This window comes from Pezoporus wallicus, unplaced genomic scaffold (genome assembly GCF_028554395.1).
Source record: "Pezoporus wallicus isolate ANWC-B61680 ecotype Strahan unplaced genomic scaffold, APGP_CSIRO_Pwel_v1 contig_7731, whole genome shotgun sequence".
Classification (NCBI taxonomy): Eukaryota; Metazoa; Chordata; class Aves; order Psittaciformes; family Psittacidae; genus Pezoporus; species Pezoporus wallicus.
In genome coordinates, this window is record NW_026635361.1 from 922,385 (window position 1) to 949,649 (window position 27,265).

At 46.5% G+C, this 27,265-nt stretch overlaps 1 protein-coding gene across 2 annotated transcripts in view; it reads right to left on the reverse strand.

The window, feature by feature from the left end:
* The window catches only part of HCN4 (hyperpolarization activated cyclic nucleotide gated potassium channel 4), a 135,752-nt gene that overhangs the window by 85,070 nt on the left and 23,417 nt on the right, over positions 1-27,265 (reverse strand). The window contains exon 1 of one of the 2 annotated variants that reach the window (XM_057421089.1): positions 13,002-13,911. The exons of the other annotated variant lie outside the window; for it this stretch is intronic. Within the exon in view, the coding sequence (XP_057277072.1) occupies positions 13,002-13,705 (704 nt within the window). The 5' untranslated portion in view covers positions 13,706-13,911. Of the gene's footprint in view, positions 1-13,001; positions 13,912-27,265 lie in introns of those variants that run through there. 2 annotated transcript variants of the gene reach the window in all.

The following is a 27,265-nucleotide window of genomic DNA, read 5'->3' on the forward strand; positions in this document are numbered from 1 at the left end:
AAAGAGCAGAATATTCAGCGCTTTAAACTACTTCCACTGGAGCAACAGAGAACCAGCCTCACTGAGTCCTGCTTGAAGATCCACTCCACAAACACCAAAATGTGAATGCAGTCTGGTATCTCACAGGAATGCAGCATTAGCAGGTCTCATGCTAGACACTGCCCATACGAGCCTCAGAGGTACCTACACAAGAGACACAGGCGAGAAGTAGCTCCAAGGAGTAAAACTGGTTCCCAGTGTCACCCCCACTAGCTGCAGTGGATTCTCACCATGGAATTTGGCTCCATACATTTTATCTGTTGATAACAACTAATTTCAAAGAAATTATGATGGATCCAGCAGAACCCCAGCATGTGGAGGAATCATCTGACCCTGCACTGCAGCAAAGCTAATGCTAAGGGGAAGCGCAGCACTTCCACAGTACACAGCACAACCACACACAACTAGTGCTTCAGGGCAGGGTATGAATACAACTCAAGCATACTACTCAAACTGTCCTAAAACCACTCACTGTGTCAGCTGGCTGCTCGTAGTCTGCTCCATCAGCAGCCATGGATTTTGAATGATCAGGTTAGGTTTTACTACAAAACTCCTTTATCGGGGATATCCTCCCTTCTGCCTTCTGAGCTGCCCGGGGCTATGTATCTTCCCTTTGAAAAACAAGGTTTCAAAGAGCTTGTGAAGAATTCTCTCCCCTCTTCTTGTGAGCAGCTGTAGGAAAGCTGTGCTCCATCCTGAACCGTTCCAACTGGAGGTGTCACCAGCGCTGTGTCTTTATCCCTACCTGCAGCGCAGACCTGAGTAGCCAAGTCTGCGGCAGGCACAAGTTTCCACTTACCTGTCCTGACTTGGAAGAGCTGTTCCTTCCCTCAAAGAACCTTCAGCCACAAGGCTGTGCCCCAAAAGCAAAGCCCAAAGCTCGTCTGTGGTCCAAGCTGAGGAAAAGTGAATGACTAAGGCCAAGGCATCTCGTTCAGCTCTTTCACAGCTTGTTTCTAAGAAGCTGGAAAGAAATGCTCATGGCCTGCCATGACTGAGAAAACCCATGTGTGATGATTACACGAAAGGAAGGGTTTAAAAACAGCTCAGCCTTGTGAAAATAATATCAGCTGCCAAGTGCCACAGGGGTTACATCTCCCCACTCCCCCAGTGACTTCCATACACCAGTGTCCCACAGCCATGCTCGTGGATGGGCATAATGCTTCATCTTGACGGACAAGCCAACACCTCTGTCATTTCCTATTCTCCGTAAGAGCTGCTCTGCCCTGCAAAGAGGGTTGTGTTCATCAGGGGACTGGGCTTTGGAGACATCCCACTGCTTTTTTCTCCCCTGCTTTTCAATTTCAGCAGAGGACTGGAAAGCCATCTGAGGTGCTTTAGGGTGGGAAGACGAGCAAAAAAAGAGAGGTAGCAGTGGCCTGGACCTGGGAATCACCACCCTGTGGTACCAGAGAGAGTGATCCTCGACGTGCTCAGCTCTGTTTTGTGTTTTTCACATCCACATCACTCACAAGGCATTGTATTATTAGCTGCACCCCCGATGTTATGTCTCCATTTCCAAAGCAGACTCATTCACACATACATAACATATCCACCCACATGCAGTAATGGTTAGACAGACACAAAGCCACCCAGCAGCCTGTGTTTGGGGTGGGAACAGCTCGCATTAGCTCATGAGGAAGCTTAGTTTTAATTCTCCCGAGCTAGCCAGGCTGGAAGCTGCGCGCTGCTCTCCTGACTGACTGCGGAGCTCCGAGCAGGGCAGATGATGTCAAGGCAAAGGTTTTTTTGTCTGCAGTGCAGATTTTGCTGTGTGAATTTACTTGCAGATGAGGCTTCCAGATCCCCTGTTCAAGAGCAGGAGCCCTAGGCCATACCCACATCTGCCACTGTTAGCCCCAATTCCTGTTTGTGCTGCAAAAGGCGCATGCAACCAGCAGAGCTGCCCTTGTTTGGAAGGCTTTGGCCCAACTAGACAACAAGAAGCCAGAGGAATTCACCCTATTTGGGTGATGGATCAGGAGGAGATGACAGGAGTACCTGGGCTGCAAAGAGACAAAGGCAGAGGAGCCCAGTGATAACAGGAATACACTGAGAAGTTCTGAACAAGGTATCTTTCATAGAATCCCAGACTGGTTTGGGTTGGAAGGGACCTTAAAGCTCACCCAGCTCCAACCCCTGCCACGGGCAGGGACCCCTTCCACTAGAGCAGCTTGCTCCAAGCCCCTGTGTCCAACCTGGCCTTGAACACTGCCAGGGATGGGGCAGCCACAGCTTCTCTGGGCACCCTGTGCCAGCACCTCAGCACCCTCACAGGGAAGAGCTTCTGCCTTAGATCTAACTTCACAGGAGGTTTTGCAAAGCCGAGGCCCAGGAACTTTCCAAGTGCAGTCAGGGTTGAGCCAACAGTCACTACTGAATCTGGAGTTTGATTTAAGCATGTCTTCTGCCCAGGTACTTGCTCTGATTCCCAGCTGAGGAACGGGCTTAGTTGCTCTCTAACCACAGCATACACAGTGCATCACCTCACCCATGGCTGGCATGCCCTGAAGCACATTTGGGTTCGTGCTGAAAACCAGGGGTCACAACAGATTTCCCATCAGCTTAGAGTCAGCAAGCTTACAGGATGTTTGCTGCCACAGCACAGCAAAGGGCAGCCTGTTTGCCAGCTCCTTGTGCCAGACCTTTTATTCAGGAGTGTCTACTAAAGCCAAGAGGCCACGTATTCCCAAAGAAAAGGGACGCACACCTTGCAATACTCAGGATCATCTCCTTTTCAGAGCCTCTCCAAAGCCCATGCAGGTGCTGCACAGTTCTCATTTACAGACACAAAAGGTGAAGTTCCTTTTGTCTCCCTTCCCATGCAGGCTTTTTTCTATCTTTTCCCAGCCTAGTTCTAAATGTGCTACACAATATAGCACCATACTGGAAATGTGCAGGCACTGGTAACTGGTTTCCTTACTAAGACAAATAACCCAATTACCCAGAAATTCCCTCCCAGTACATGGATCTGCTCAGTTTTGAGGTCTTTGCAAAAGATGGACAAGAGATGTAACCAAATCTACAGCAGTATGCAGAAAAGAACGGTCATGAAGAAAGCCTCATGGAACCACCTCTTGGACATGGAAGCACCACCTTGCTGACTCCGGCATCTTCTGCTACTTTAAAATCATTCAGAGTTCTACAGCATCTTCCACAGCCCCTGCCAGTACCATCACCCCTTTTCAAAGCTGGAGATCAAGGCACAGTGTATTCTGTTCAGGATGGCTCCCAGAGTCTCCACAAGATGCCTGACCTGCCTTCCAGTTTGTCCTTCTATCCATTGCTTCTGATTCCAAGTGTATATGCAGCTAAATGAGCAATGAGAGAATGAAACAAATGCTTTGTAGAGGCATCAAGGTGAAGAGCCTATGAGCTGTAATCTAGACTGGTTCTTTCTCCTGCCCTCCCCACAATTCACAGACAACCAGAGATGGAAGAAAAATACTCCTCGTGTTATTAATAGAAGTCTAACTTATGAATGCATTAGTGCTTCAAAGCAAAGGGGGAAAGATCAAGCATCAGGGATTAGTGCTCAATGAAAGCGGGTCTGCTATTGTTAAAATCCTGCATAGAGTCAGGCATCGTTATCATTTCTCTTATCATCTGGACTCTTGGGAGAGCTCGTCCAAGCCCTGATGCTGCCAGGAAACATCACCTTTGCACTGCTTCACCCTGCCTAATGCAACTCCTGCTTCTCTGCAGAGAGCCACCACGTCCCTGCACTCGCTCAGCACACACCCCAGTGGTGCTCTGCACCATCCCAGAGGTGGACACAGGGGAGAGAAGCAGCAGAGCAGAGCTGGGTAACAGAGGGCCTGCGCTCCCTCTTGGCCCCCAGACACACACACACACACGCACGCAGGCGCACACACCCCTGCTCTGCAGATGAGACTGCACCGGGTGACACTGATGGCAGAGCTGGGATGAGTTAGCACCTTGCCCTCAAATCACGTGTGAAGAACAGCCACTGGGAGGAAGGCACTGAGGAAAGTGGAGTCCCCGAGTCTGGGGAATGCAGCCCTTATCTCCCTCGCAGGCTTTGAGCGCTGATAACTTCCCAAGACATTGCTTTCCCACAGCCAGGGAAACCCAGCTGCACTTCACTGGGTTTTCCATCCCCCAGACGTGCAGGGAGTGGAACTGAGCATCAGCCTGTGACAGTGCTCAAGCAGCTCTGACCAGGAAACCTGAATCCCACCGGAGCTCCTGTGCACCCAGCGCCTCCCTGGAGCTGGGTCCAGCGGTGAGGAGTTACTCAGGGTACAGCTACTGATTTCCTGGCCGTCACAAGAACCCTGAGCACAGCTGTGAAAATTCAAAACCCCAGGAGTTACAGCTCCTACACTAGAGTGAGCTGGCAACCTGCAGCACTTCTCCTGCCTCTAAGCTCTGTGACAATAGATGCATAAACACAGGCAACCTCTCCATCCAAAGAGGCAGAGATTTAAATCCTTAATTAGCACATTTGGACGAGGCACCGCAAATGAGATTAGCTTTTGTGCGTCGCTGGGGTAGCAGTTGTGCCCCTATCATGTCCAAGTGATGGGCCCTCAAGCTGACCTTGCAATTCCCCTTTGGATGCTCCTCTGCTTTGCTCCCACTGGCACTGTATTCCCCTGCTGCATGCAGCATCTCCTCGGGAGTGAACAGCCTGGATTTACTAGCCTCGTGCTGGTACTAGGCACAGAGTGACCATATTTGATGTCAGCCACTGTGAATATACTGCATGGAATGAATAATTTCAATTTGTAAAGGGACTTCCCAGGTAGCAAACCATGCTCTATAATAGCACCTTGTTAGCCCAGCACACATCTGCTCTCTCTTCTCTCTTTCTGGAGTCCTAACTGCTTTGTTTGCTGACAAAACCCTGGCTTTATTGCTGTCAGCACTGCAGAGCTGCTCAGAGCCAAGCTGCGTTCTCATCTGCCCGCTTCAGCAAGGATACCTGAGCAGCTCTTACTGCTTGTCATATAGAAAGCAGCTTTGATTTGAAGACCTCAGGGTGAACTTGCAGTGCCGCTTGGTCAAGAAACCTTGTCCTGACTTATAGGCTGAAAAATTACTGTTTTACAACTGTCTCACTAAGAAATGCTGGGATAATGTGGGAATAAGCACTGTATGGCTGCTGAAGGAAGAGGTTACCTCAATGCTTCAGAACAGAACTTAAATCAACCCTGCTCACCACAGTAACTCGGACTCTTCTGCAACACAGAGCAAGTAAATCTCATGGAGTTATAGATCACCAGACACCAAAAAGGTAGTAATGTCCCTAGCCAATGTTGCCTGATTTGAAAGATGGTTGTGGATCCTACACCTGCATCGGCAGTCACAGGAATACATGTGGGCCACTGAGAACCAATAGAGGAACAGAGGACGGAGGTCTCTCCACATGGAAACAAATCCATGTGATGTTACAAACAGGGAACAGCATTTGCCTGAGTTGGTGATTTTCTTAATTCTTCCTCTTGACCCCAAATTCAATAGTCTCCCCCCTGCACACAGGAACAGCCCGGACCTCGTGGCACAAACCTTCAGGGGTGAAATCTTCCGCTCTCACTGGCCACTTCCCTACAGCCTGGCCTTTCCCTTACACTCACCAGTGGCTCTGGCGGAACTGGGGCTTTCTGAAGTTCTCCAATACAGCAAAGGACTTGGCACCTTTGTTTTTGAGTGACATTCATCTGTAGGTAAATGGATTTAATAGCTTGTTAGAGTGCCAATTAGAACTAACAGTAACTCAATTGACCTATAACTGCCTTGGCACCAACACAGCTTTCAAACATAGGAGAAAGGGAGGAATCTATCCTCTGGCAGAGGAGAGCTCAGACAGTTGGGTTCAAGAGCAAACTGAAGGATTCATGGGCTTGCTAATGAGATGCTCATAACACATCAGAAACAAAGACATATTTCAATGATCTCAAGCTAAAATGACACTGTTACCCCCAGACACAGATCCCTCTTTTATCTGTGTAATAAATGGCTTTCAGTGCAGCAGCAGTGACTCTACAGCAGAAAAACCTCAGTGCCACAGAAAGCACTAGCACCATTACCTAACCAGAATAATCCTGTCTTGAAAACTTCACTTTACCTGCTTAGAACAATATTGAAAAGTCCTACACAGATTCTCTGTGTGCCTACCAATAAACACCTTCAGAAAGCACATTTTTCCTCAAATAAAATCTATTTCACACCAATGCAGTGGAGACTGTGCTTCTATACAAATCCATCATTTTAAATGCTTAGCTCTGAGGATCGAGGTAGTTCAAGTTTAAAAGGTAAAAAATGGGTAGAGTTTGCCTAAACATTGCTGGGCTGGAAGTGTCCACGGATGGAAAGAGATAATGTGGAAGGGTGTTAAATTACCAGGCAAAATGATCCATTCTTAAATCAGGAAGGAAAGAAGGACCTGAGAAAACAGATAGTCTGAGGAGTCAGAGGGACAACAGCAATTAAGAATATAGAGAAGGAGATTAAACTAATCTGTGGAGAGGCCCCAGAAAAACACCCTGAAGGATGGAGACTGGCAAGGGAGGGAACCAGCCTCAGTGAAGAGCCAAGTACAGTATATTGCAACTGGAACATTGCAGGGGCACGGGAGGGGTGTTACTGAGAACTAAAGCCAGGTGGAAAACAGTGATCAGATGGTAAATGGGTACCAGGACCTAGGGCTGGCTGGCCAAGAAATCAGCCTTGAGAAGCCCAGATAATGGAGATGGGACTGGTGGGATAAGAAACACAAACATGAAGTGAGGGATGGGGAAAACAACAGGTTCGAGACAATGGGGCAGAAGATGGGGAGAAAACAAGGACAGAGTTTGTAATAAGCACAGTATTTCCCTTTGAAGCCTGGAGAATAACCCAAGAACCTGGTGCATCATCGTTGCTTTGCTGTAACTACCTGCTACAGCCATTGCTTAATTCAGAGCAGAGGGCAGTGGAGCATCTCCTTGACAAGATCCACACCTGCCAATGAATCCAGAGAGACGATTATGATGAGGATAGGGACTGATTTGTTTTTTAAAACCTTAACAACTGTACAAAAGCACTGCATTAAAAATGAGACTGCAAAGTCAAAAGCTCAGGTTATGAAATAGCAGAACGGAGGTTGTTACAGTCATGACAAGATTCAAAACAGTTCTTCCCATAGAATTCACCTGAGATGAGAGGAAGGGCTTGAGGCGACGCATGCAGGAGAGAGATTTTCTACAGGAGCTCATTTCTTGCACTATCTGGAAGATTTGCAATGAAAGAGATAAGGAGTTGCAGAGTGAGATGTGATGGCGAGGGCAGATGAGCGGTGCCCTGGAGAGCCTATCTCTGCCAAAAAGTTCCTGCAGAGGTGTTAGGCAAATCACTCAACCCAAAACTGTGATTACAATAATGTTCTTACGTGGTGATTAAAGAGAACACTATGTCATTATTCACAGCTATGTTGGGGGGGTTTGCTGTAACAACAGCTAAACTAACAAACATCAGAGGCTTGGGAAGAGGGTGGGTGGCATCGGGTTTCTCTGGCTGGCTGCTCAATCCTCCAAATGACTGCTCCCACAGAGGCAGAGCTCTGAACAAAAGGTATGCTGCGTAATGCTACGTCCTCTGCAAAACAGGTACTCAAACTGACTACACCAAGGTAATGTTTTTCACAAAGGAACCATCCCTGTGTGCGCTGGATGAGGGATGGGCTTCTCCGAAGAGATAATGTGCTCATCCGGTGGCAGAGAGATGTATGAAGGGCCTGAATTAAGTTTATGCAGAATCTTGTACCTCAATTCTCATTTTAGCATTTATTTATACACTTTCATCTCAGTTTCTGCACCTGAACATACATGAAAGTACTGTAATATTATATGATTATAGTCTTAAAACTTATTATGGTGACACACTGAGGTGTTTCTCCTACCAAGGCCTTCCTATTTCAAATGCTGCCTTTTCTACCATTGAACTTGTCTCATACTAAAATCTGTATCCCCACACTGATTGTCTAGTGTGGAGTTTTCATCCTCCCCATCATGACGTGAAGATGCGATGACTTGCCTGTGGCCATGGGAAGTGTGGCTGCACTAGTTTGGTCTCCTTAGCTTAGGGTCACAAAACCATGTTTCTTCTCCTGCGGCCTGATTCACAGCCCACTGGAGAGAACAGAAATCCAACCCGTGCTGTTCAGTGGGATTTGGATTATCTCTCATATTATTCCTCTCATTCTGCTCCAGCACAGCTGCCCTGGGAATTGGCAGAAAAGTTGTCTGCAGTAGAGACAGCAAGATGTGACTTCAAGAAAGCATCTCCCCCTCCTCAGCCAGCAGCGTCCCCACACTATTTTGAGGCAACTGCCATCAGGATGAAAACGAAAAGAAGCCAGCACAGTCAATGAGCTGCCTAGCAATAAACCTGGGCCTGAGCTGCACTTTGGTTTTGTTTCTAATGACAGGTTCTGCTGCGAATGCAACCGTGTCCCTGACCTTTCCCCCTAAGCAGAGGTTTCTCTGAACCCAGATTTCAGTTTGGTGGACATAAGGCTCACACAGTGAGCACCTTGCATTTTAGCTTGCTATGAGCAGTGGGCAAGTCATACGAGGGGAGTTTGCTGCTGTGGGCAAGGCGGGTGCAAGCAGCAGCATTCTGGGCTGCAGAAAAGGGCATTACTGCCTGAGAGCAGGGAGAGCACCAGCCACCCAAGTGACCTGCAGCCATGAAGCAGTGCTGTACGCTTCACACATTGCTCACCCTCCTCACAGCACAGTGAAAGCTTAGGAAGAACAGACTCCATTGCTGGAGCACTATTCCCATCAGGAATGCAGGGAATCGGTTCTACTCAAGAGAGTGCAAAAGGGAAACACACTTCCTCCCCACTTTTGCTCAATCCCATCACTGCTATTGAGTTCAGTGTTGAGTAGTGGAATTAGTAAATCCCACTGATTCCCCACGAGTGTCCCTGAATGACACTGCTCGGAGGTCTGGAGCAGCAGGAAGGGGAGCAAATGACTTCATTCTGCAGGAATTCCCCTACCTGAGCATCCTTACCTTTGGGTGTCACAGAAATCCCTGCAGGCTCCCAGACAGACAGGGGGCTCTGGCAGAGGAAGCAGATGAAAAATGGGATCTGTTTGCACACAACTCTCACAAGTAAAGGAGAACAATGAAAAGACAAACCCTAAAATCTGAAGTTGGGTCTGCTACCGAGTGGGATATTTTCCATTGTTTTCAAGGAAGCAGCAGCTTCTCTTTTCTGTGAAGCAGTTAATAGATTACTGGGCAGTGAATTATGTTCAGTTCTATTTACAGCCACTGTTTGGACTATTCTGGTCCTTCGGGTAGTGTCTCTGTTCTCAGGCCTTTCTAAAAGCAGTATGCTACACCTTTTTACAAGCAATTCTGGAGAGCAGCTACACCCAATATGCTTCAGTCAGCTACAAACCAGATAGATCATTTTTTGTCTGGAATTTTTTTATTAAACCGATTGCACTGGATCAATGCTTTCTCTTAGCAGTAAATTACAATTCTATCTACCCAGTGGAAAAGCTTTCAAAGTCACAGATAAATCTTGATCTAGGAAATAGTGTTTGGCTCTGCACTGATGGGCAATCAACCCCAGATGCAACTAAACTCAGGCTGTTGGCACACACAGCTGCACCTCAGAAGTGGAGCTAGGATTCTTATTTTCATTAGAAATCGCTAAGCCACCTTTTAAGTGCTTTCAGACCTAGTCCACTGCATTAGTCATGAGTACTCAGGGGCAGGGAGCTTGGTTTTATAAAGGTCGTTTGGTGTCTTTTTCCCTCACAATGGACTAAAAGCAGGAATCAACACAGCCTTAATCTATATTAATTTGCTTTACTCTTGGAGGGTCATAGATTTGCCACTGGAATTAACCATGTTAGATGCTGAAAGGATAATGTAATAAGCCTATGATGAAAGCCTCTGTCCTATGCTAAACCAGGAACTTCTCGCACATACTGCGAAGGAGAAGCACTTCCATGAAGGCAGAGGAATGACACCTATGTCATTTTGCAGCAGAACTGAGCTCCAGTAAATAGACTGGAGAGTTCCATTCAAAACTTCCCATCTCAAGCTGTACTGAGACAAGGTCTGGAGCTCTACCACAATGCCTGGAGATACAGCTCACTCTCAGAGGCGAAACTCGTTTCTCCAAAAAGACAGAATCCAAGATCTGGGTCTGAATATTTAACTTGAACCATGTCCACCAAATGCTGCTGTGCAGTTTTGGTGGCAGGGAAGTGCAGGATAATGGAGATAAGGTCCCAATGCTCCAGACTCTGCATCCATCTGTAACAAGGAGCAATCACGCATTGCACTGCGTAATTTTCAAAGCAGAAAAGAGAGTCCTTTGGGTCAAGGATAGAGCTCTTGCAAACAGTTTGATAATATCTGCTCTTTGGTGCAATCTGCTGCATTTCAGAGGTCAGACAATATTATTATTCATGTGAGATGTTTCCAAGACAGATGCTTTAGCAGTATTCAGAGGAGGAGGGAATACAAAACCCAAAGAGTATCTGGGAGCGCTCCCACTCTTCTCCTTCAAGGCAGCCATTGTTCAGAGGTCATTTTTCATGGAAGCCCACGCATTCTCCCTAAGCATATTCATATTCAAACAGATATGCTGCAAGTGACCCAGAAGCAGAGGTGAACAAAGTTCCCTGGAAAATACACATACTGACCATAGGGTAGGTAGCACAGCCAACTCCTCCCCACCTCTCTGTACAATCAGTACCACTGCTCCATCTGATGTTGGTATAGAACAGTAGGAGAAGGCACATTTCTGTGTGCAAGGCTTCTAGCATTAACTGAGAAAAAACACAAAGCAGCCAGATGAATCTGACCCCAAAGCAGAGAGTGTCTTGCATCAGGGTGCAGATACCTAACTCACTGTGCTTTCTCTGCACAAAGCTACATTGGGGAGGATTATATTATTAACACCAAGGAGTCACACATGCATATATACAGATATAGCTGCATGCATACGAATGGCTGTTAGCAGCCTCAGTGTGATCCTCTGGCTGGGCAGAGTCTAAGCTTGCCCATATATCTCAGTCCTTTGTGCAAGGCTAGGAGTGGCCCTATAGCCGAGTACCTCAGCAATCAAAACTCACCTCCTAGTCTCCTGTGCTGTTTTAAGGAGTCAGGACTGGTTCACTAAGAATCTTCAAAACATAAACCCTTAGGGGCATCTCACCTTGGGCAAGGTGGTTACCTCAGCTACTGCTACAATCCTGTCACTGAAGTTTGCCAGCCTGGTTCTGTGCTGAAAACGTAGTCAGAAAGATGGAAGGGAAGGGATCCACTGTACAGATCATAAAAGGTACACAAAGTGAATGCTACTTTTGTATAAACCCAAATACAACCCAGAGATTAAAGCCAAAATTCCTTGAGGGTGTGACACACTGAGAACACCTTGCTAGGATAACCCGGGAAAGCAAAGCAGTTAAACTTCAGACTCACAGCAAATAATCCGAACTATAGCCAAGGGTATGAAATTGGGTTTGTTCTTTTTAAAGGTAATGACTCTCCCATTTCACCATGTTTGTGAGGTATGACTTGATCAGTCACAACTGGGAGGCAATTTTAGACTCTTTCCCATCTGGGTTTGAGTAAGATTGTACTTGCAAGGAATATGTATCATGATGTAGCTCCTGGAAACCTTCATATGCTCGGTCAGCTGTGTGCTCGGGAGACTGGAATGCACTGAATTCAAATGACAGTGCAGTCTTCCAATTCACAGAGCTTTCTAATAACATTTGTTAATCCAAGTAAATGTGCAGGAATCTGGTGCCAGTGCTGAGTCTTCTAAGCATGTGGACTGCTTGCTAAATCCCTAGTAGGCAGTATCAAGAAGCTTCCGTCTTTGGGCACCCAAATCCACCCTGCAACTCCTTCCTGCCATTATCTTTCTTTCTAACTGTATTCAGGAAGGTTTCACGAAGAGTTCAAGAATTCCATAAAATCGTGTTGTTTGATACGTGTGTGTTTGAAGAATGTTCTTCTGTGTGCTTTTAAATGTGAGGTGTAAGCTAGTTGTAATGAAAGTTGAAGCAATAAACCTTAGCCATTGACTGCGCTAAGTAATTAATTATTGATTGCAGTACTTTATATACATATTGCAGACGACGATTCACCAGGGCATGAGACAGGGAAATACCCAAAGCCAACCTCTCTGCTATACAGAACTCCATAAAAAATGGCTGTAGGGTTTACAAGTTAATGTCCTTATTAATCTTCATGGAAACGCTGCTGTCTGAGTGAAAGCAAGCCATTACTTTCACAAAGACAATGTTAACTATTCCCTGTCCAAATGAATTTTGCAAATATGGATCTGCAGATGCAAAAGAGGAAATCCTTCTCCGTAAGACTCTGAAGGTGTTAAGCCCCTTCTTAATGACTGCTGCTCTCCCCTGCACATCCCAATTCCTGACAAGTGATGCTGCAGTACAAAGCCGCACAGAACAGCAACAGTAGCAACATCCTGCCCTAACTCTTTGGGAACAAGGGGGAGGACTCAAGAGGTACAAAACCAGGATCTGAAGCAGGAATCAGGCAGACCTTATGCGCTGAACTGGAGGTGTAGGACTAGTTACGCAGCAGCAGCAGCCACACTTTTAGTCTAAGAGTCGTGCAGCAGGTGGGAACATTTTTCCCCATTTACACTGAACTTGCAGAGAGGATTTCCCTTATAAAAAGCCAATGTGAAAATACATCTGTTGGCTTAAAAACACAATTTAGAATTACCGCTAGTGTGGGGTCACTAGAACTGAACTTAAATAGAAATGAAATCTGCAGGTTGTTTGGCTGGAGCAGATCTTGGATGTGTCCTCCAGCTCCTCTGACTAGGAAATGAAGGAAAGTTCTGCCTGGGTGTGTGCACTGTGCAGAAAGGTCTGAGTTGGACACGGGAGGGGAAGGGGAGACCAGCTGGTTTTGGGTGGGCCAGGAGGGGGGGATTGTACCTGAAGTCGCTGTAGGGATGGATGATCCAGAACCCAGCAGACTTAACCCTTTCCTGCTCTCTCTCCACGGCCTTCTGGCTGCCAAACATCCTCAAGGAGAATTTGTTGACCCCCGGCTGGAGCATGGCCCCAAACTGCCTCTGCATGAAACCGGCTTGGCCCAGCCTCTGCTCCTCATCTGGGGTGATCTGGTCGCACCCTCCACCTCCTTCCACTTTGATGGAGGTAGAGGAGCAAGCCCGGGGGGGCTGCTGCTGGAGCTCCGGGGGGGACGCTGGTGGGGGAGGCGCTGGCAGCCCCTGCTCCAGCTCCGAACTGCCAGGGGGGCTCTTGTCCTCACTGGGGGAGGCCGGCTCCCCTTCGCCGCCGATCAGCCTCTTCTCCTCAGCCGCGTCGTGGAGGTGCCTGCTGGTCAGCGAGGACAGGCTCCCTTTGAAGCGGCGGCAGTCCCCGTTGGTGCTGGTCTTGGCACCCTTGCTGCCCGCCTCTGTCTCCACGAGGCCGGGGTCACCCCCTCGGCCAGGGTCTCCCCCGAGAGCCCGGGTGCTCCCAGCAGAGGGCGAAGGCAGAGGCTTCAGCCTGATGCTTTTCCTCCGGGTGTCCTTGTCACTGTCTTCCTCCTCGTCCATGATCGACGCCTTGGGTCCTATCTGCTGGGGCAGGCTGTAGAGTCTCTTCCGCATGGAGGGGGGCAGCTTGTCCATGGCTGCTGCTGCTGATGCTCAGTTAAGAGGGAGAGACCCCCCCCCGCTCTGCCCAAGAAAGGGAACCGTCACTGCCCCCAGGTCCCTGCTCCCAGCTCAAGGGGCAGAAGGGACCAGAGACTGGCGTGTCATCTCCTTACCAGACTGTGGCATCCACACGCTCTGCATCAAAACACAGGCTCTGCATCCAGAAGGGAAGGAGAAAAAGAAAAAAAAAAAAAAAAAGAGGGAAGGCAAAAAAAGCCTCCCCTCTCCTCTGTCGTCCCGATTTGGCTACTTGCTGCTTGTCTCCCCTTGGTGAGTGTTACTGCAATCCCTGTCTGTTCAGATCCAGAGCACCCGGCAAGAAGTCTAGAGGAGAGCCATACACTTCTTGCTGGAAGGTGAGGGAGGGCGGCAGCAGCAGCAGCAGCAGCAGCCGCTTTGCCATGTTGGCATCGAGATGCAAATGTGCCGTGTCTCCCGGCGGGCAGACATCATCCAGAAAGCCAAGCTCAAGCCCGGGTGCCTCTAACTCCTCAACCTGCCGGCCAGTAACACAATGAACTGCAACCTGCAGCAGCCACTGCTTGCTTACATCACTGTCATCACTTATTCCTCATGCAGCTCCTGCTCCTGGGAATATTCATGAAGTGATCCCATTCTATTGGGTTGCCATAGGAGCGACTACTGCACGCAGGCTCTGCCTACCTGAGCCAGCACCCGGGCTTCTTAAAAGGGCAACGCCTGGCTGCCAAGGGGGTGTGTGCCTCAGCGGGCACCGCAACGCTGCTGCTGCGGAGCTGCAGAGCTCCTGCTGCGGAGCCAAAGTCACCCGTGGCTCGGCTTTAGCCAGCAGTGCCAGGCTGGATCCACCCGTGGTTTAACGGCAAGAAGTAGCGGGCGGCTGGGATTTAACAATAGCAGCATAAACATACAATAAAATACATGAAAAGAACAATAGGAGCAAGAAGATTCCTTTTCCTCTTAGATGCTTATGGTCCCTGCTCCTTCTGGAGTTGTGGTGGCTTTGTTGCAGGTTTGCCTGTGAAGACACGGGGCGGGGGGGGGGGGGAGGTTGTGAGAAAGGGTGAATCCAAATCTAAACAGCGGTTCACCTTGAAAATCTCACTTGCATGCAGAGCAGGGAGTGCCCGGCTTTCCCAGCGGGAGTTTGCTGGGGAAAACGTTGTGGTTTACACCTGTGTGCAAAGTATCCCTGGCGTGGAAGGTGTGGTTTTGCTCGGCTGCCTTGCCTCCCCGTTAGCCATGCAAAGCAGCACTATTCCTCCACTGTGGGGCTGGAGCTGTAGAAATCATTCCAAAAACAAATAAATAAAAAGAGAGGCAAGCTGCATCTGGAACAGCTCCCCTGCTGGAATGATGGCGAGGAAGGAGGGATGCGTGGGCTCTCCCTGCCACACGACACGGGGAAACCCACTTCCCAGTGGGCACCTGAGTCAGCACTTTCTGCGGCACACTCGCCCTCCGCTAGTGAGGCTGCCGGGAGGCTGGTCCTGGGGAAGTGACAGCTCCGCATGGGAGTCCTGCTTCCTCTCATTGAGGGCTACAATGCACCTCATATAAGAGAGGCCAAAGCAGTGGGGAAAAAGGGCTAAAATCAGGCATTTCCCTACCTTTTGTTCTTTGAGAGGAAAAGGGGCGGCAATCAGTCCTGCTTTCTCTGTCTTTGGGAATGGCTGTTTATTCCCTTGTGTTTAAGAAGCTCTTAAGATTCAAATGATTTCCTAATGTAAAGCCTTTAAAACCAGTGGAGTTAAACGAAGAATCTGTTTACCCTCACCCATGCCTGTACTTCTGCTTTCATAAGCAAATATTCCCCTTTTCCCTTCCAGGAGTCCCCTGCCACATGCCTCAGGTACCTCTGGCATTTAAAGCAGCAGATGTTACTGAAGCTCTTACTTCAAAGAAATGCAGGCATCAGCAGTGACTCCACCATACACATACACAGCACATTCTTCCTCATCATTGTTTGCCTGCTCTCACTTGAATCCTTTCTCTGAAGCGTTCACCTGCTCCTCTCATCCTCCCACCTCCTGGCACAACCCAGATGGGCTGTGACTCATTTGAAATACTCCTCAGTGAAGCTACCCAGTGAGAATATTATTTAATATTATTTGCATTACAATTTCTGGTAGAACAAGCTTTTCTGGGGAAATAAATCTGAGTTTTCAAATGCTCCCATAGATTAGATAATGTGAACCAAGCCAGTGACAGCATGAAAGGTCTTCCTCCCCTTCTTCCCTCCTCCAGGCACTAGGGATGCTGAGGTGCAAGCACTTCTGTGCCTAAGCTGCAATCAACTGCCTTCCAAAAGGATGTGTTTTGATTAATGAGGTGCATAAACTGATGCAGCTTTTTAAACACAGTCCCTAATGTTCCCAGAGAATGACAGAGCAATAAAGGACATGCTCAAGCTGTTTGTCCTCTCTCAGCTGCAGGTATTCTAGACACCCTCTTTATGTCCTGGCCTCTCTGGGACTGTTCTCCAAGCGCTGCTGTATCTGGTGACACAAACAAGATTCTCTTACAGCCTGAAGTGGAGAAGGAATACAACAGAGCATCCAAGCTGCAGAATGCTCCTTTATCACTTCTGTAGCTAGGACAGAAATTATCAGGTGCAAAGACTGAGTCAGGCTGACTGCTGCACTGTTCCAGAAGCACACAGATATCCCCATGCCCAGAAATAAGAATGACAGCGCTGTAACATATCTAGGCCTTGTCTAACAGACAGCCCAAAGTGCTAAAAACCAGAAGGTGCAAGCTTCCGCAGCTCTGTCTCCAAGTGTGGGTTCCTAAATGCTTCTAAACGCTTGGCTCCAGGAATTACAGGTACCAAACTCTGTGGATGTTATTAAGTCCTTAAAATGCAATGACAATTTTGTGCCCAGAGAACTTCAAAATAATGATACTTTATTTGAGAGCCTTCCAAGAATTAAGTGCAGGAGGCTGGGAATTATCCTTGTCTAATGGTATGAAACTACTATCATGGACATTATTTATTGTCAGCATTTGTCAGCATGGCAGCTCTTTCCATGTCAGCAAACAGACCTTTACAGGCACATTTCAGAAGAGCCAGCACTGCTGTAGGACCAGGTCCTGCCTATCATTGCCTGCACAGCACCCCCAAAGGGGGTATAGGGAACCCACCTGCCAGGAAAAGGGAGAACTGGTTTTGAGGGAAATGATCTCCTTGTAAACAGTATTTGTCAGCTACTGATCTAAGACTTGGCATAGATACAAAGGAAATGGATTTAGCAGGGAGAACGCAAGCGAAGCAGCCAAAGATTCACTTGTTTCTTAGGGGATTTTGCCACCTCATATATACATATATATATGTATACATTTATGTTTATATGTGTATTTATATATACATATTTATAAACGTATATGTGCTGTTGTTTTAATAAAAACCCAGTGCTGCAATGCACATGGGAAAAACCCCATTCCAAAGGAGCTCAGGACTATAGAAGAACAAACTGAGAGCCATAAAAACTGCAGTCCTCTGGCTCAGGGTACAGAAAGCAGCAGTACAAGCTTTCTGCATGCTGCATGGGGGAGAGTTTCATCATCATCCTTGAATCATTGCATTCTCAGATGAAAAAGGAGTCCACAAACATGTGCTATAGATTGGAAGAATGGGAGCAAGTCCTTCCAAAGCTGCCTATTGTTCCTCGCAGGCAGGCAGTAACTCATAACTGACGTGTGAAATTCATGAAATATTCAACACTACAAAGCAGGGAAATTCTACCTCAGAGTTTCAGTGGCAGAGTCTGCACTTGCTGCCCTGGCAGCTGATATCAGACCTAGAAGATAATAAAGAAATAATCACCATAAATACACAAATCCTACCTTCCCTCACCCTTATTAACTACCCACGTGTGCTGTCACACTCGTACTTGTTGAAATTCAGGCAGTGTGTTTTTCTTGCTGCACCATGTTCCTTATAAAAGCAGTGAAGTGGGGGATTGAACTGCTGGAACATGTGTTGAAACCTGTTTAAGCCACAGCAAAGAGGGGAGCTGAAGATTTGGCCAGGATAAAGGAAACAGCTGAGCAATGGGATGTGAGATCCATGCCAGGATGCTGGACTCTGGGGAGAGAGGAGTCCCACAGATCTGTATCTCAGGATGGAAGGAGAAGTCCACTGTTGCTACACAAGAATTGTTTCGGGTTGGGAGAAAGAACAGTTCAAAGTCCATCAGTGGGAGCAGAGAGATACTGAACAGGTCCCTAGCAACAATGGACTGTGGAGCCTGGTGAGAGAGGCAGCAGCAGGAGATGCACAACAGCACACAAAAGTTTGTATCAGGAAGTACTTGGAAAGTGATATTCATTCCAGCTTGCAGTGGCAAACGAATCTCAAGCAATCCCACTCTCTTCACCCTTAAAACCAAGATTAAAAAGTGAGCCCTTATCTAGACACATTGTGGGGAACATGCTTATAACCAACAAGCAGCTCTGCCACCGGACTGCAAAAAAGATGCTATCCAAAGAACCAGCTGTGTTGGTATCTATGGAAAGAAGTCCCAGACTACTCAGGGAATAACCCTCCCAGAGTTTCATGATGCTTGGATGTTTTTGCAATAGCTGGTAACCCTCACTGAAGCAAGGAGCTAAAAATCACAGCTACAAACAAATTAGCATGAGTGTCTGGCCATCTGACCTTTAATATTCCTCTTGCAGAATAGAAACCTTCATAGAATTAGAAAAACAGAGACAGGTAGTGAGGTATGAAGCTGTGAGGAAGAGAAACGACATAGAATCTGAGGTTACAGCAACTGCATGATTAAGTCACAATCATTTTTAGTTTACAAAGTACCCACATTCTTACATTATGGTCTAAACTCTACCCAGAAATTTTCCAATATTCACAATGAAATGCTCATATTAAGCTTGTATCTTGGACTTCAGTAAACTTTGCCTTCCAAATGTCTACTCCATCAAATTTCTATTTCAAACCCAAGCACTAGCTTGTTTTTCTACCCTCATCTGGAATTAATCAGGAGAGGGTTGGGACAGCATGGGGAGGTTTGCTCAGACTGGAATCAGCTCAGTGACTAGCAAAGGACTCCTGCTCAAAATAGCGCCTTTCTCCCACATTTAATGAGCTGTGGCCTCACAAAGAATAATGGATCCCTTTCAGCAGGCTGTCCCCACCGATGGATCTCCTGCCTACATGAACTGTATATTATGGATTCTCAGGCAGGGCTAGATTTGATGGAAATGTACTATTGTTTCCAATAACAGGAATGGAAGCCACCAACCTTGGCAGGTCTTAGCGAGGTGAATGCAGTCAGGGCTGACTTTAACTCTTCCTCTTCCTTGGTGAATCAAACTCAACATCATGCTGTTGATGCAACTGCAAAGTTTCAAAGCCATAGCACCTCTCAGACATTCAAACAGTTCTGGTTTAAGAATTCCTGATGGATGTATCTTAACAGCACCTCCCTGCAGCAAACTGCTGAAGACAGGTAGAAGATTTCAAACCCTGAAATAAGACTAATTAGAAACAAGATCTCTGCGAGCAAAATACCATGAAAGAAACATCCTGTAGATTTATGCCTTGTCACTGGAGTCTAACATGCAGGATTCTGCACCAACTTTTCCTCCAGAATTCCTAATTGTACTGCTGTGGATTCTCTAATGTCTAGTCATTTCTTAAGGCTGGTGCATAGGCTGCAGCAGCTGGGAGCAGAAGGCCCTCAGAGATTCCTTTCAACCTAAATTACCCTTTAATTCAATGTTTCTATGACTCAAGAGGAACTCTCTCTTTACTCTTCTTTACTCTATTTACTCTTTACTACCTACTTTCACAAATATATAGGAAGATAGTATTTTTGAGACAAAATCCCTCTGTTAAATTTGTTTTAAACCATCAAACAAGCTGAAGTATTAGTAGGAGGGAACTGACAGACTGCTGGATACAAAGCATGACTGTATAAACTTCCTCAGACAAGATACTAGAAGTCATGTCAGGATTTTGGAGAACTCAGACATTTCCATGCTTATTCAGACTTTCTAAACTCTTGAAGATAGCAAAATTGCAAAACCAAGCTTTAGCCAGCATGTCTGAACACTATGGCAGTGGGAGAGCTTCAAGCAGAAGATTATACTTTATCACTGCCCCTCACTGATATCCTGCTCATGCTGCTACCCACAGAGGGGGCTTCAGGTAGTCATCCCTCCCACTCAGCAACTTAAATGGAGTAGAATTTCCCTGCCATTAAAACCATGGCGAAAGGCAAGGGAGATGGAGTATTTCTGCCTGCATTTCATTCCTTACTGGCAGAAGTACATCCTTTACAAACAAGCAACTAGGTTAGGCCAGCCTGAGTCCTCAAGACATTCCCATTATCTTGCAAGAGAGTGATTTGTGCCACTGCCATGTCTGCTGCTCAGCAGCAGTGTGTGCAACTGTCAGCAATGCCGAGTGCTGTGCTGAGCCAGGAGATAAGTAGAGGAAGGGAAATAAGCTTCAGTTGATAAGGCTACAAATAACTCTGTGAGATCAAAATAAAGGCCTCCTCTGTTGGGGCTTTGCTTTTAGAAGCCAGCCCTACAGTGGCACTGCATACAACCCACTCCAATCCAGAAGGATCTCATGGCTATCCTAAATCGGGAGATCGTTTCCTTGAGTTTGCACCTGCCTACGAGTACACATGCACATTAGTGTTTCTTTAATCAAGCTTTTACCTCACTTCTGGATCAAGAAAAGCACTCCCAGTCCAGTCTGAGCCTCTCTCTGTCATGTTTCTGTCTAATCATGGGTGCTACTGAAACGTCTAGAAAATCCGGCTGATCTCAAAACCCCAGCAGAGGAAGGTAGTCCACTCCCAGTCTAAACAGCACAGGAGCAGAATATAGCAGCAGAGTAAACAACCTCTTGGTCTTCAAATGCCAGTTCACTGTGGTCTGGAGCCTTTTTGCTTGTTTAGTTTTAAAGAAGGCTTTGTTGAAAGGTCCCAAAGCATGGAAAAGAGACAGAGAAGGGTGGATCCAAAACAGAAGAGAAGAAACTAAGAACATGAAAAGAGGTCAGGAGAGAATTGTCTGCATCACATTCACCTTTCTGTGTGAGGAAGTTGTCCTGTGATGCTGCCACTAAGGAGGGTATGAACTTTCATTATAAGCTTCTTTATGGCCATTCTTCCTTAACCAACTACGGTGACATTCTGAAAACCTTATCTTTACCAAAAAGTGAATTTCCTTCTCTTGAAAGCTAAAGCCAAACCTGCTGGTTTGGGTAACAAGAAGGTTGCATGGGTAGAAGAGAAAAAAAAGAGAAAATACACTTTTCCTGGTCCCTCCCCCCCCGTTTTTTTAGCTGGTATTTTAGGAACCAATGTATTACCCAAGTTGCCAGTAGTAAAATGAGATTTGGACATCCTAATAACAGGAAGTGCAAGTCAAAAAGGTGGAGACAGAGCATTTTCTTCTCTGTGCCTCTTCTTCCCTGGATGCTCCTTGCTAGCCACATCTATTCACACAGGCATCTCCTTCATTTTCAGGCCTACAGACTAAGGACTAAGATTTCACCTTCCACAGTGGCACACAAGCTGGCCCTGACTGAACACAGCCACATGCTCAGATGCTGCCGGAGCAGAGCAGCAAGGCTGTGCTGGGCTCTGCACAGGCAGGGAGAGACCAGCCCTGCCCCACGCTGTGGCACTTCCCAAAGTCCACCCAGGGACTCCCACTGATCCGTTTTCACAGCCTCTGCTTTCATTTGTTTTCAACACTCCGCTGACCTTTGTGTAAGAGTTTAAATAAAGCTCTACAGGCTCTGGAGGCCATTGCCTTGATAGGATCAGTTCATCATTGTATAAATGTGTCTCGGTGGATGGTAGCCTTGTGTTCGTGTGTGTGTGTTTGTGAGGGGGAGGGATCCCTCTCACCCGGCTCTTCTGTGAACACTGAGGCTTTTTTTGGGGGAAATCAATGAGAAAACTGCACACTGCAGCTAATGTTACTGTTCTGTGCTGCTAAATGCAAGGGCAGAACAAGACACAGCAGTTCCACATGCTGCTTCCTAGACTTTATCTCCTTTTTCATAGAATCATGGAATCATAGAATAGTTAGGGTTGGAAAGGACCTTAAGATCATATAGTTCCAACCCCCCTGCCATGGGCAGGAACACCTCACACTAAACCATGTCACCCAAGGCTTCGTCCAACCTGGTCTTGAACACTGCCAGGGATGGAGCATTCACAACCTCCCTGGGCAACCCATTCCAGTGCCTCACCACCCTTACAGGAAAGAACTTCCTCCTTATATCCAATCTAAACTTCCCCTGTTTAAGTTTGAACCCGTTACCCCTTGTCCTGTCACTACAGTCCCTAATGAAGAGTCCCTCCCCAGTATCCCTACAGACCCCCTTCAGATACTGGAAGCCTGCTATGAGGTCTCCACGCAGCCTTCTCTTCTCCAGGCTGAACAGACAAAACCCTTTCCTGTGTGATGTGTAGAAACATTCCTGGGAGCACGACCAGCAGACAGGCCTTCCTGCTTTTTCCCTAACCCATTAGCTGACAGAATCATATTCCCTCCTGTGCTCTCCTACTGACTGATGGTACCTTAAATCTTGTGTTCAATGGAGCAACTTCACAAAGATGCTTCCTGTGGGACACTAAGGGAATGGGAAAGTGACATTTGCTTCACCAGCTGCAGTTTAGGAGGAAAGTGAGAACTGTCTGTTGTTTTCTTTTTAAATAAAGCTTCCATCTTGGTGACAGGGTTCCAGCTGATGGGAAGGTATGTGCAGCCCTGCACATGGCTGAGCTGCAGCGAGATGATGGCGAGAGGCAATTTGTGGCTACAGCATTCCCCTCCCACCTGGGTTGTTTCCTGCTCAGCACACTGGCTGGCCCGTGGTCCCCAGAGAGCCACCAAGGCACAGGACTGAAAGGTTCAATGTCCCCCAATGGGCTTGGTTGGCTCACAGGAGTGACATCCTGCAATACATCCCACCTTTGACCTTCACTGGGTCCGGCATAAAGAACTTGCCAGAGATCACCCAGTATATGTGTCTATTCAGCTTCCCTGGGCATACATGTTCCTATGTTGTCTAGCAGAAAGTTACTAGCAAAACCCATCTATGTCTGCTCAGTGCTTCTGTTTGCTACTGCCATAAGAAAAAAGCTGCTTACTTTCATATAAAGTAGCTTCGTAAAGCAGACCTAGATACTGCAACCATCTTCTCCTCCTACTCCCATAGAGGAATGTCAGATTAAACAGCACGCTGGAGCTGGCGACATCTCAGTGCATACTCTACTGCAGAGGAAGCACTTAAGGTTAAGCAGCAACAACAACAACAAACACCATTCTGAGCAACGTCCTGTCACGGTGGGTGCTCCACAGGCTGCTCTTCAAAGTCTGCCTGAAGAAAAATGGTGTATATATTATTAGCCACTTCTGTCCTTGTTAATCCTGTCTTTGTTTTTTCACCATGCTGCAAAACCCTCCATAAATCCTTGTCTCACTGGAGCAAGACTTCTCCTTCCTTGGATTTGCAGGTTTCACTTAACAGGATTAGGTGACAGGATTTATTTAGCACTGTGTGGTGACAAAAACATCCAGTTCATCAGTAAGAGGGGCATGGGGGAAAACTCAAAAATTTTGTGGTTGCTTTTCTAAATTCCAACTTCTCAGCAGGGAAAAGGTTCAGATCAGGTGTGTGTCCCCACACTTCCCAGTACTCCAGAATGCTTCACTTCTTACAGCAGGGAGAAGGCTGCAGTGGAATACATTGAGAAGACTGAGTCTTGCTGTGAGATCTAATGAATGTGAGATTCAACATGATTTGGTATTCCCATCAAGCCCAGGGCTGACACTAACTTGCTAAAACATCTTCTTGGGACTTTTAAGTGGCCTTTGGCTTTTCACAAGGGACAGATCTGCAGCCCTCAAACATGTAGCCCTGGGCCATGCACTCACTCCCTGCTCTACAAGAGGGTGGTGGCAGAGCTGCTTTGGTCATTCTGTCTGTGCTTGGAAGGCCTGCCCAGGGCCGAAGACACTCAAAAGGTGATTAAACCACTCAGAACTGTCTTTGCTGGTTGTGGTGGGTTTTAGCCCCAGATCTGAGCTGAAGATCCCGCTCAGTGGAAAAGAACTGGAAGAAGCACTTTAATAGAAAAGATGCTGGGAGCTTAATCTTTTTTGGTTAAGCAAAAGGAAGTAGAAGTAATTATTTGATAATAATCTGTAAGTGCACACATGGAGAGGTGGAGACCTGACCCCAGAGGAATCCTCACACCAGCACATTGTAACAAAAGAGCTGCTGCCTGGATGCTACACACCTTCAGGCCAGAATTAAGTTAATCATTTTTAATGTTGAGGGCAGCTGCCCTCTAGATTAACATGATGGAGATTTTCAGAGATTCTCTGTCACAGGAAATTTTAAACCCAAAATTAGGTATTTCCTATAAGAGACCTGCTTTAGCTCAATCCCAGATACCTGACTTGAATCTGCAATTAATTTCAGTTAGTCCTAGGTTGTACCACACAAGAGGTGAGAATAAATGTTAATAATGTTCCTCTACACATTAAAACCAGAGAAACTGGAAAAGCAAAGGAGCAGTGCTAGTGACTGGAATGCTTACACCCTTTCCTGGGTCATTTGTGAATATGCTGAATGGCCCACATCCCAGCACGAATCCCTGAGCAGCTCTGCTGGCATTACTGTGAGGCCTGGTCATTTACCATCTGTTTCTCTTGTGTACCCAACTAGTCAGGCATGCTGGAACCTTCCCTTATCCCATTTGGCTGCTTAGTTTCTTCAAAAACTAGATTTGCCAAAGCCTTTTGAAAAGGGACAGTAGGAATCAGATCACATTTACTCCAGTTACTGATGACCCTTCAAAGATGTCTGAGACCTTTGTAAACCATTAGGACTCCTCTTTATAGAAGCCACTTTCACACTTCTCAAGTAAGACTGAAGCAGGTCATATTTATCCAAGTTCATGTCCTGTAGGAGGTTTCTGGTCCTCAGAAGTTCAGACTTCTGGTTTTGGTTATAGTGATCTATTTGAAAATCTCTCTCCAGAGCAGAGCTGCAGTAAGAACAGGAGGCTGAACACTGAGTTGTGTAAGTCTCGGTCTACACAGAAGGTGTATATCATGTGTGTGTGTATATATATATATATACATATGTATTGCGACAGGATGTGGGGTTTTAAACTAAAAGAGGGGAGATTCAGGCTGAATGTGAGGAAAAACCTCTTTATTATAAGGGTGGTGAAACACTGGCACAGTTTGCCTAGAGGTGGTGGATGCCCCATCCCTGGAGACATTCCAGGCAAGGCTGGATGTGGTTCTGGGCTACCTGATGTAGTTGAAGATGTCCACACTCACTGTAGGTGGTTGGACAAGATAAGCTTAGAAGGTCCCTTCCAACCCAAACCAGTCTGTGATTCTATCTGTGAGCTGAGACAATACCTTTCTATTCCTTGGCTTCTCCCATACTCTTGATGCAACTCCTATTATGCCTACATGGAAAATGACAGTGTCCTATGAGCATGTCCTATGAGCCCACATGAGCACATACAGACCTTTTTATTTTTATGGGCTGAGTATTGAGAGCTTCTACCAGGCTGGACCATCACAGTTCCAGTTTCAATACAGATCTGCTTCAAAGAGGGACTGAAAATGGATTCTCAGAGGTCATCTCTTTGCTCCTCGCAGGTATCTTGCTGGGAGTGTGGCAGTGTGGCCTAATGGTGAATCTAAATTAAAAGCTACAAATGGTAAACTTTGTTGGTGCATAATGTTCATTTCCTACAGGAAATGCAAACCAAGAGATTTCTCATTTTGTGTAACTTTACTGCACAGATTTCCAGGTTCAATGAAGTTAGCTTTAGCTTTTTGTGTTTTATTAATGCCTTGTAGCTAAGTAAAATGTCTAATAAACTGCCACGTTAAAAAAGCGCATGGAGCCATTGTGAAGACCAACTACTCATTTACTAAGTAAGTTCCCTCCAGCAGTGGTTCAGTATACACAGAATGAAAATCGTGGAGCTACTGAAATAAGGTCACTCCGCTTTGTACCAAAGATGCTACTTACAGTAGGTAGACAAATTCACTTCAGCACCTTCTGCTTAGTTTCTGTAGGAAAAAGGAGGAAAAATGGCAACCTGGCCCCGACTGCCACAACAAAGTCAATGCTGGACTCAGAATTAAAACCCTGTAACAGTTTTGCTGTCTCTTCCTAATTGTTAGTCACCGTCCTCTAGCATATTACAAGGAAGAAAGCTAAAAAGTTAAAGATCCCCAGAAATCCAAGTTAGTTTGATGGGTTCTTTCCCAATAAACACACTCTATCATTCTAGTTCCTCTTGTTAAAGGGACCAAAGAGAGAGGATTTCCTGAAACAGGGAGAAACTAGACAGAGGCACTCTTAGACCTGTTTTCTCCCATAGTGAGGACAGAAAATACACAGCTCTTATCACTCTCATGTGCATTGCTGGGACAATGCTAGTCACCAGTATTTTCCTCTCTCTTCCCTTTGAAAGAGGGAAACCATGTGCTCTGCCAAATTTTCTAAGCAAGGCACATTTGTACCTGCTAGGCTTTGTCACTGTTCACTGAAGCAAGTTCTAATGCTACATGAGATGAAATAAGATGCTCACTACAGAGAATCTAAAAGATTTTACCAGGGCCTGTCATGAAGCAGCGGCAGGCCAGGAAATAAAACCACAGGATTTCCTGATTCCTCATCCCCTAATCAGTCCATTGGAATAAGCTATTTCTCTCCACTTGTGCTTGTTCAACACTGCCTCTTAAAACCAAAATCCAGCTGTTGTCACTGAACTCAAAGCAGCTTTTGTTAAGCATTCCTGCAAAATGCATTTCAGGACATGCTTGTTTTACTAAATCTGACCTACCATTGAAACTGGAGTGACGTGCTTCAATCTCTATCCAATATGAATGTTCTAAGTAGACACCACTCACAAAGAAATCCCAGGCTGGAACTTCATGACTCTGGTGTCCTTAATGTAAGCAGGACATGGAGCTAGGGGGTACAAGAATGCTGGAGAGGAACTCTTCATCAGGGACTGTAGCGACGGGACAAGGGGTAATGGGTTCAAACTGAAACAGAGGATGTTTAGGTTAGATATAAGGAAGAAGTTCTTTACTGTGAGCATAGTGAGGCGCTGCAACAGATTGTCCAAAAAAGTGGTAAATGCTCCATCCCTGGCAGTGTTTGAGGCCACGCTGGACAGAGCCTTGGGTGATGTGGTCTAAGTGTGAGGCGTCCATGGCAGGGGGTTGGAACTGGATGATCTTAAGGTCCTTTCCAACCCTAACTATTCTATGATTCTATGACTAGGTAGTCTCTCATTTTTTCTTTGAATGTATAAGAAAATAGGTAACAATGCAGTATACAAGAGCTTGTACTGCATTACTTAGTGGTCCTTATTCACCTTCAGTTCCTGTGCTGTGGCTACTGTACAGTGGCAAATATATGGTTAGGAACTGGAAGTTTTCAAAAGACAAACAGAACAAGTGGAATTAAAAAAATAAAGAGAGAAGGCTCATAGTCAGGCCAGGGAGAAGGCA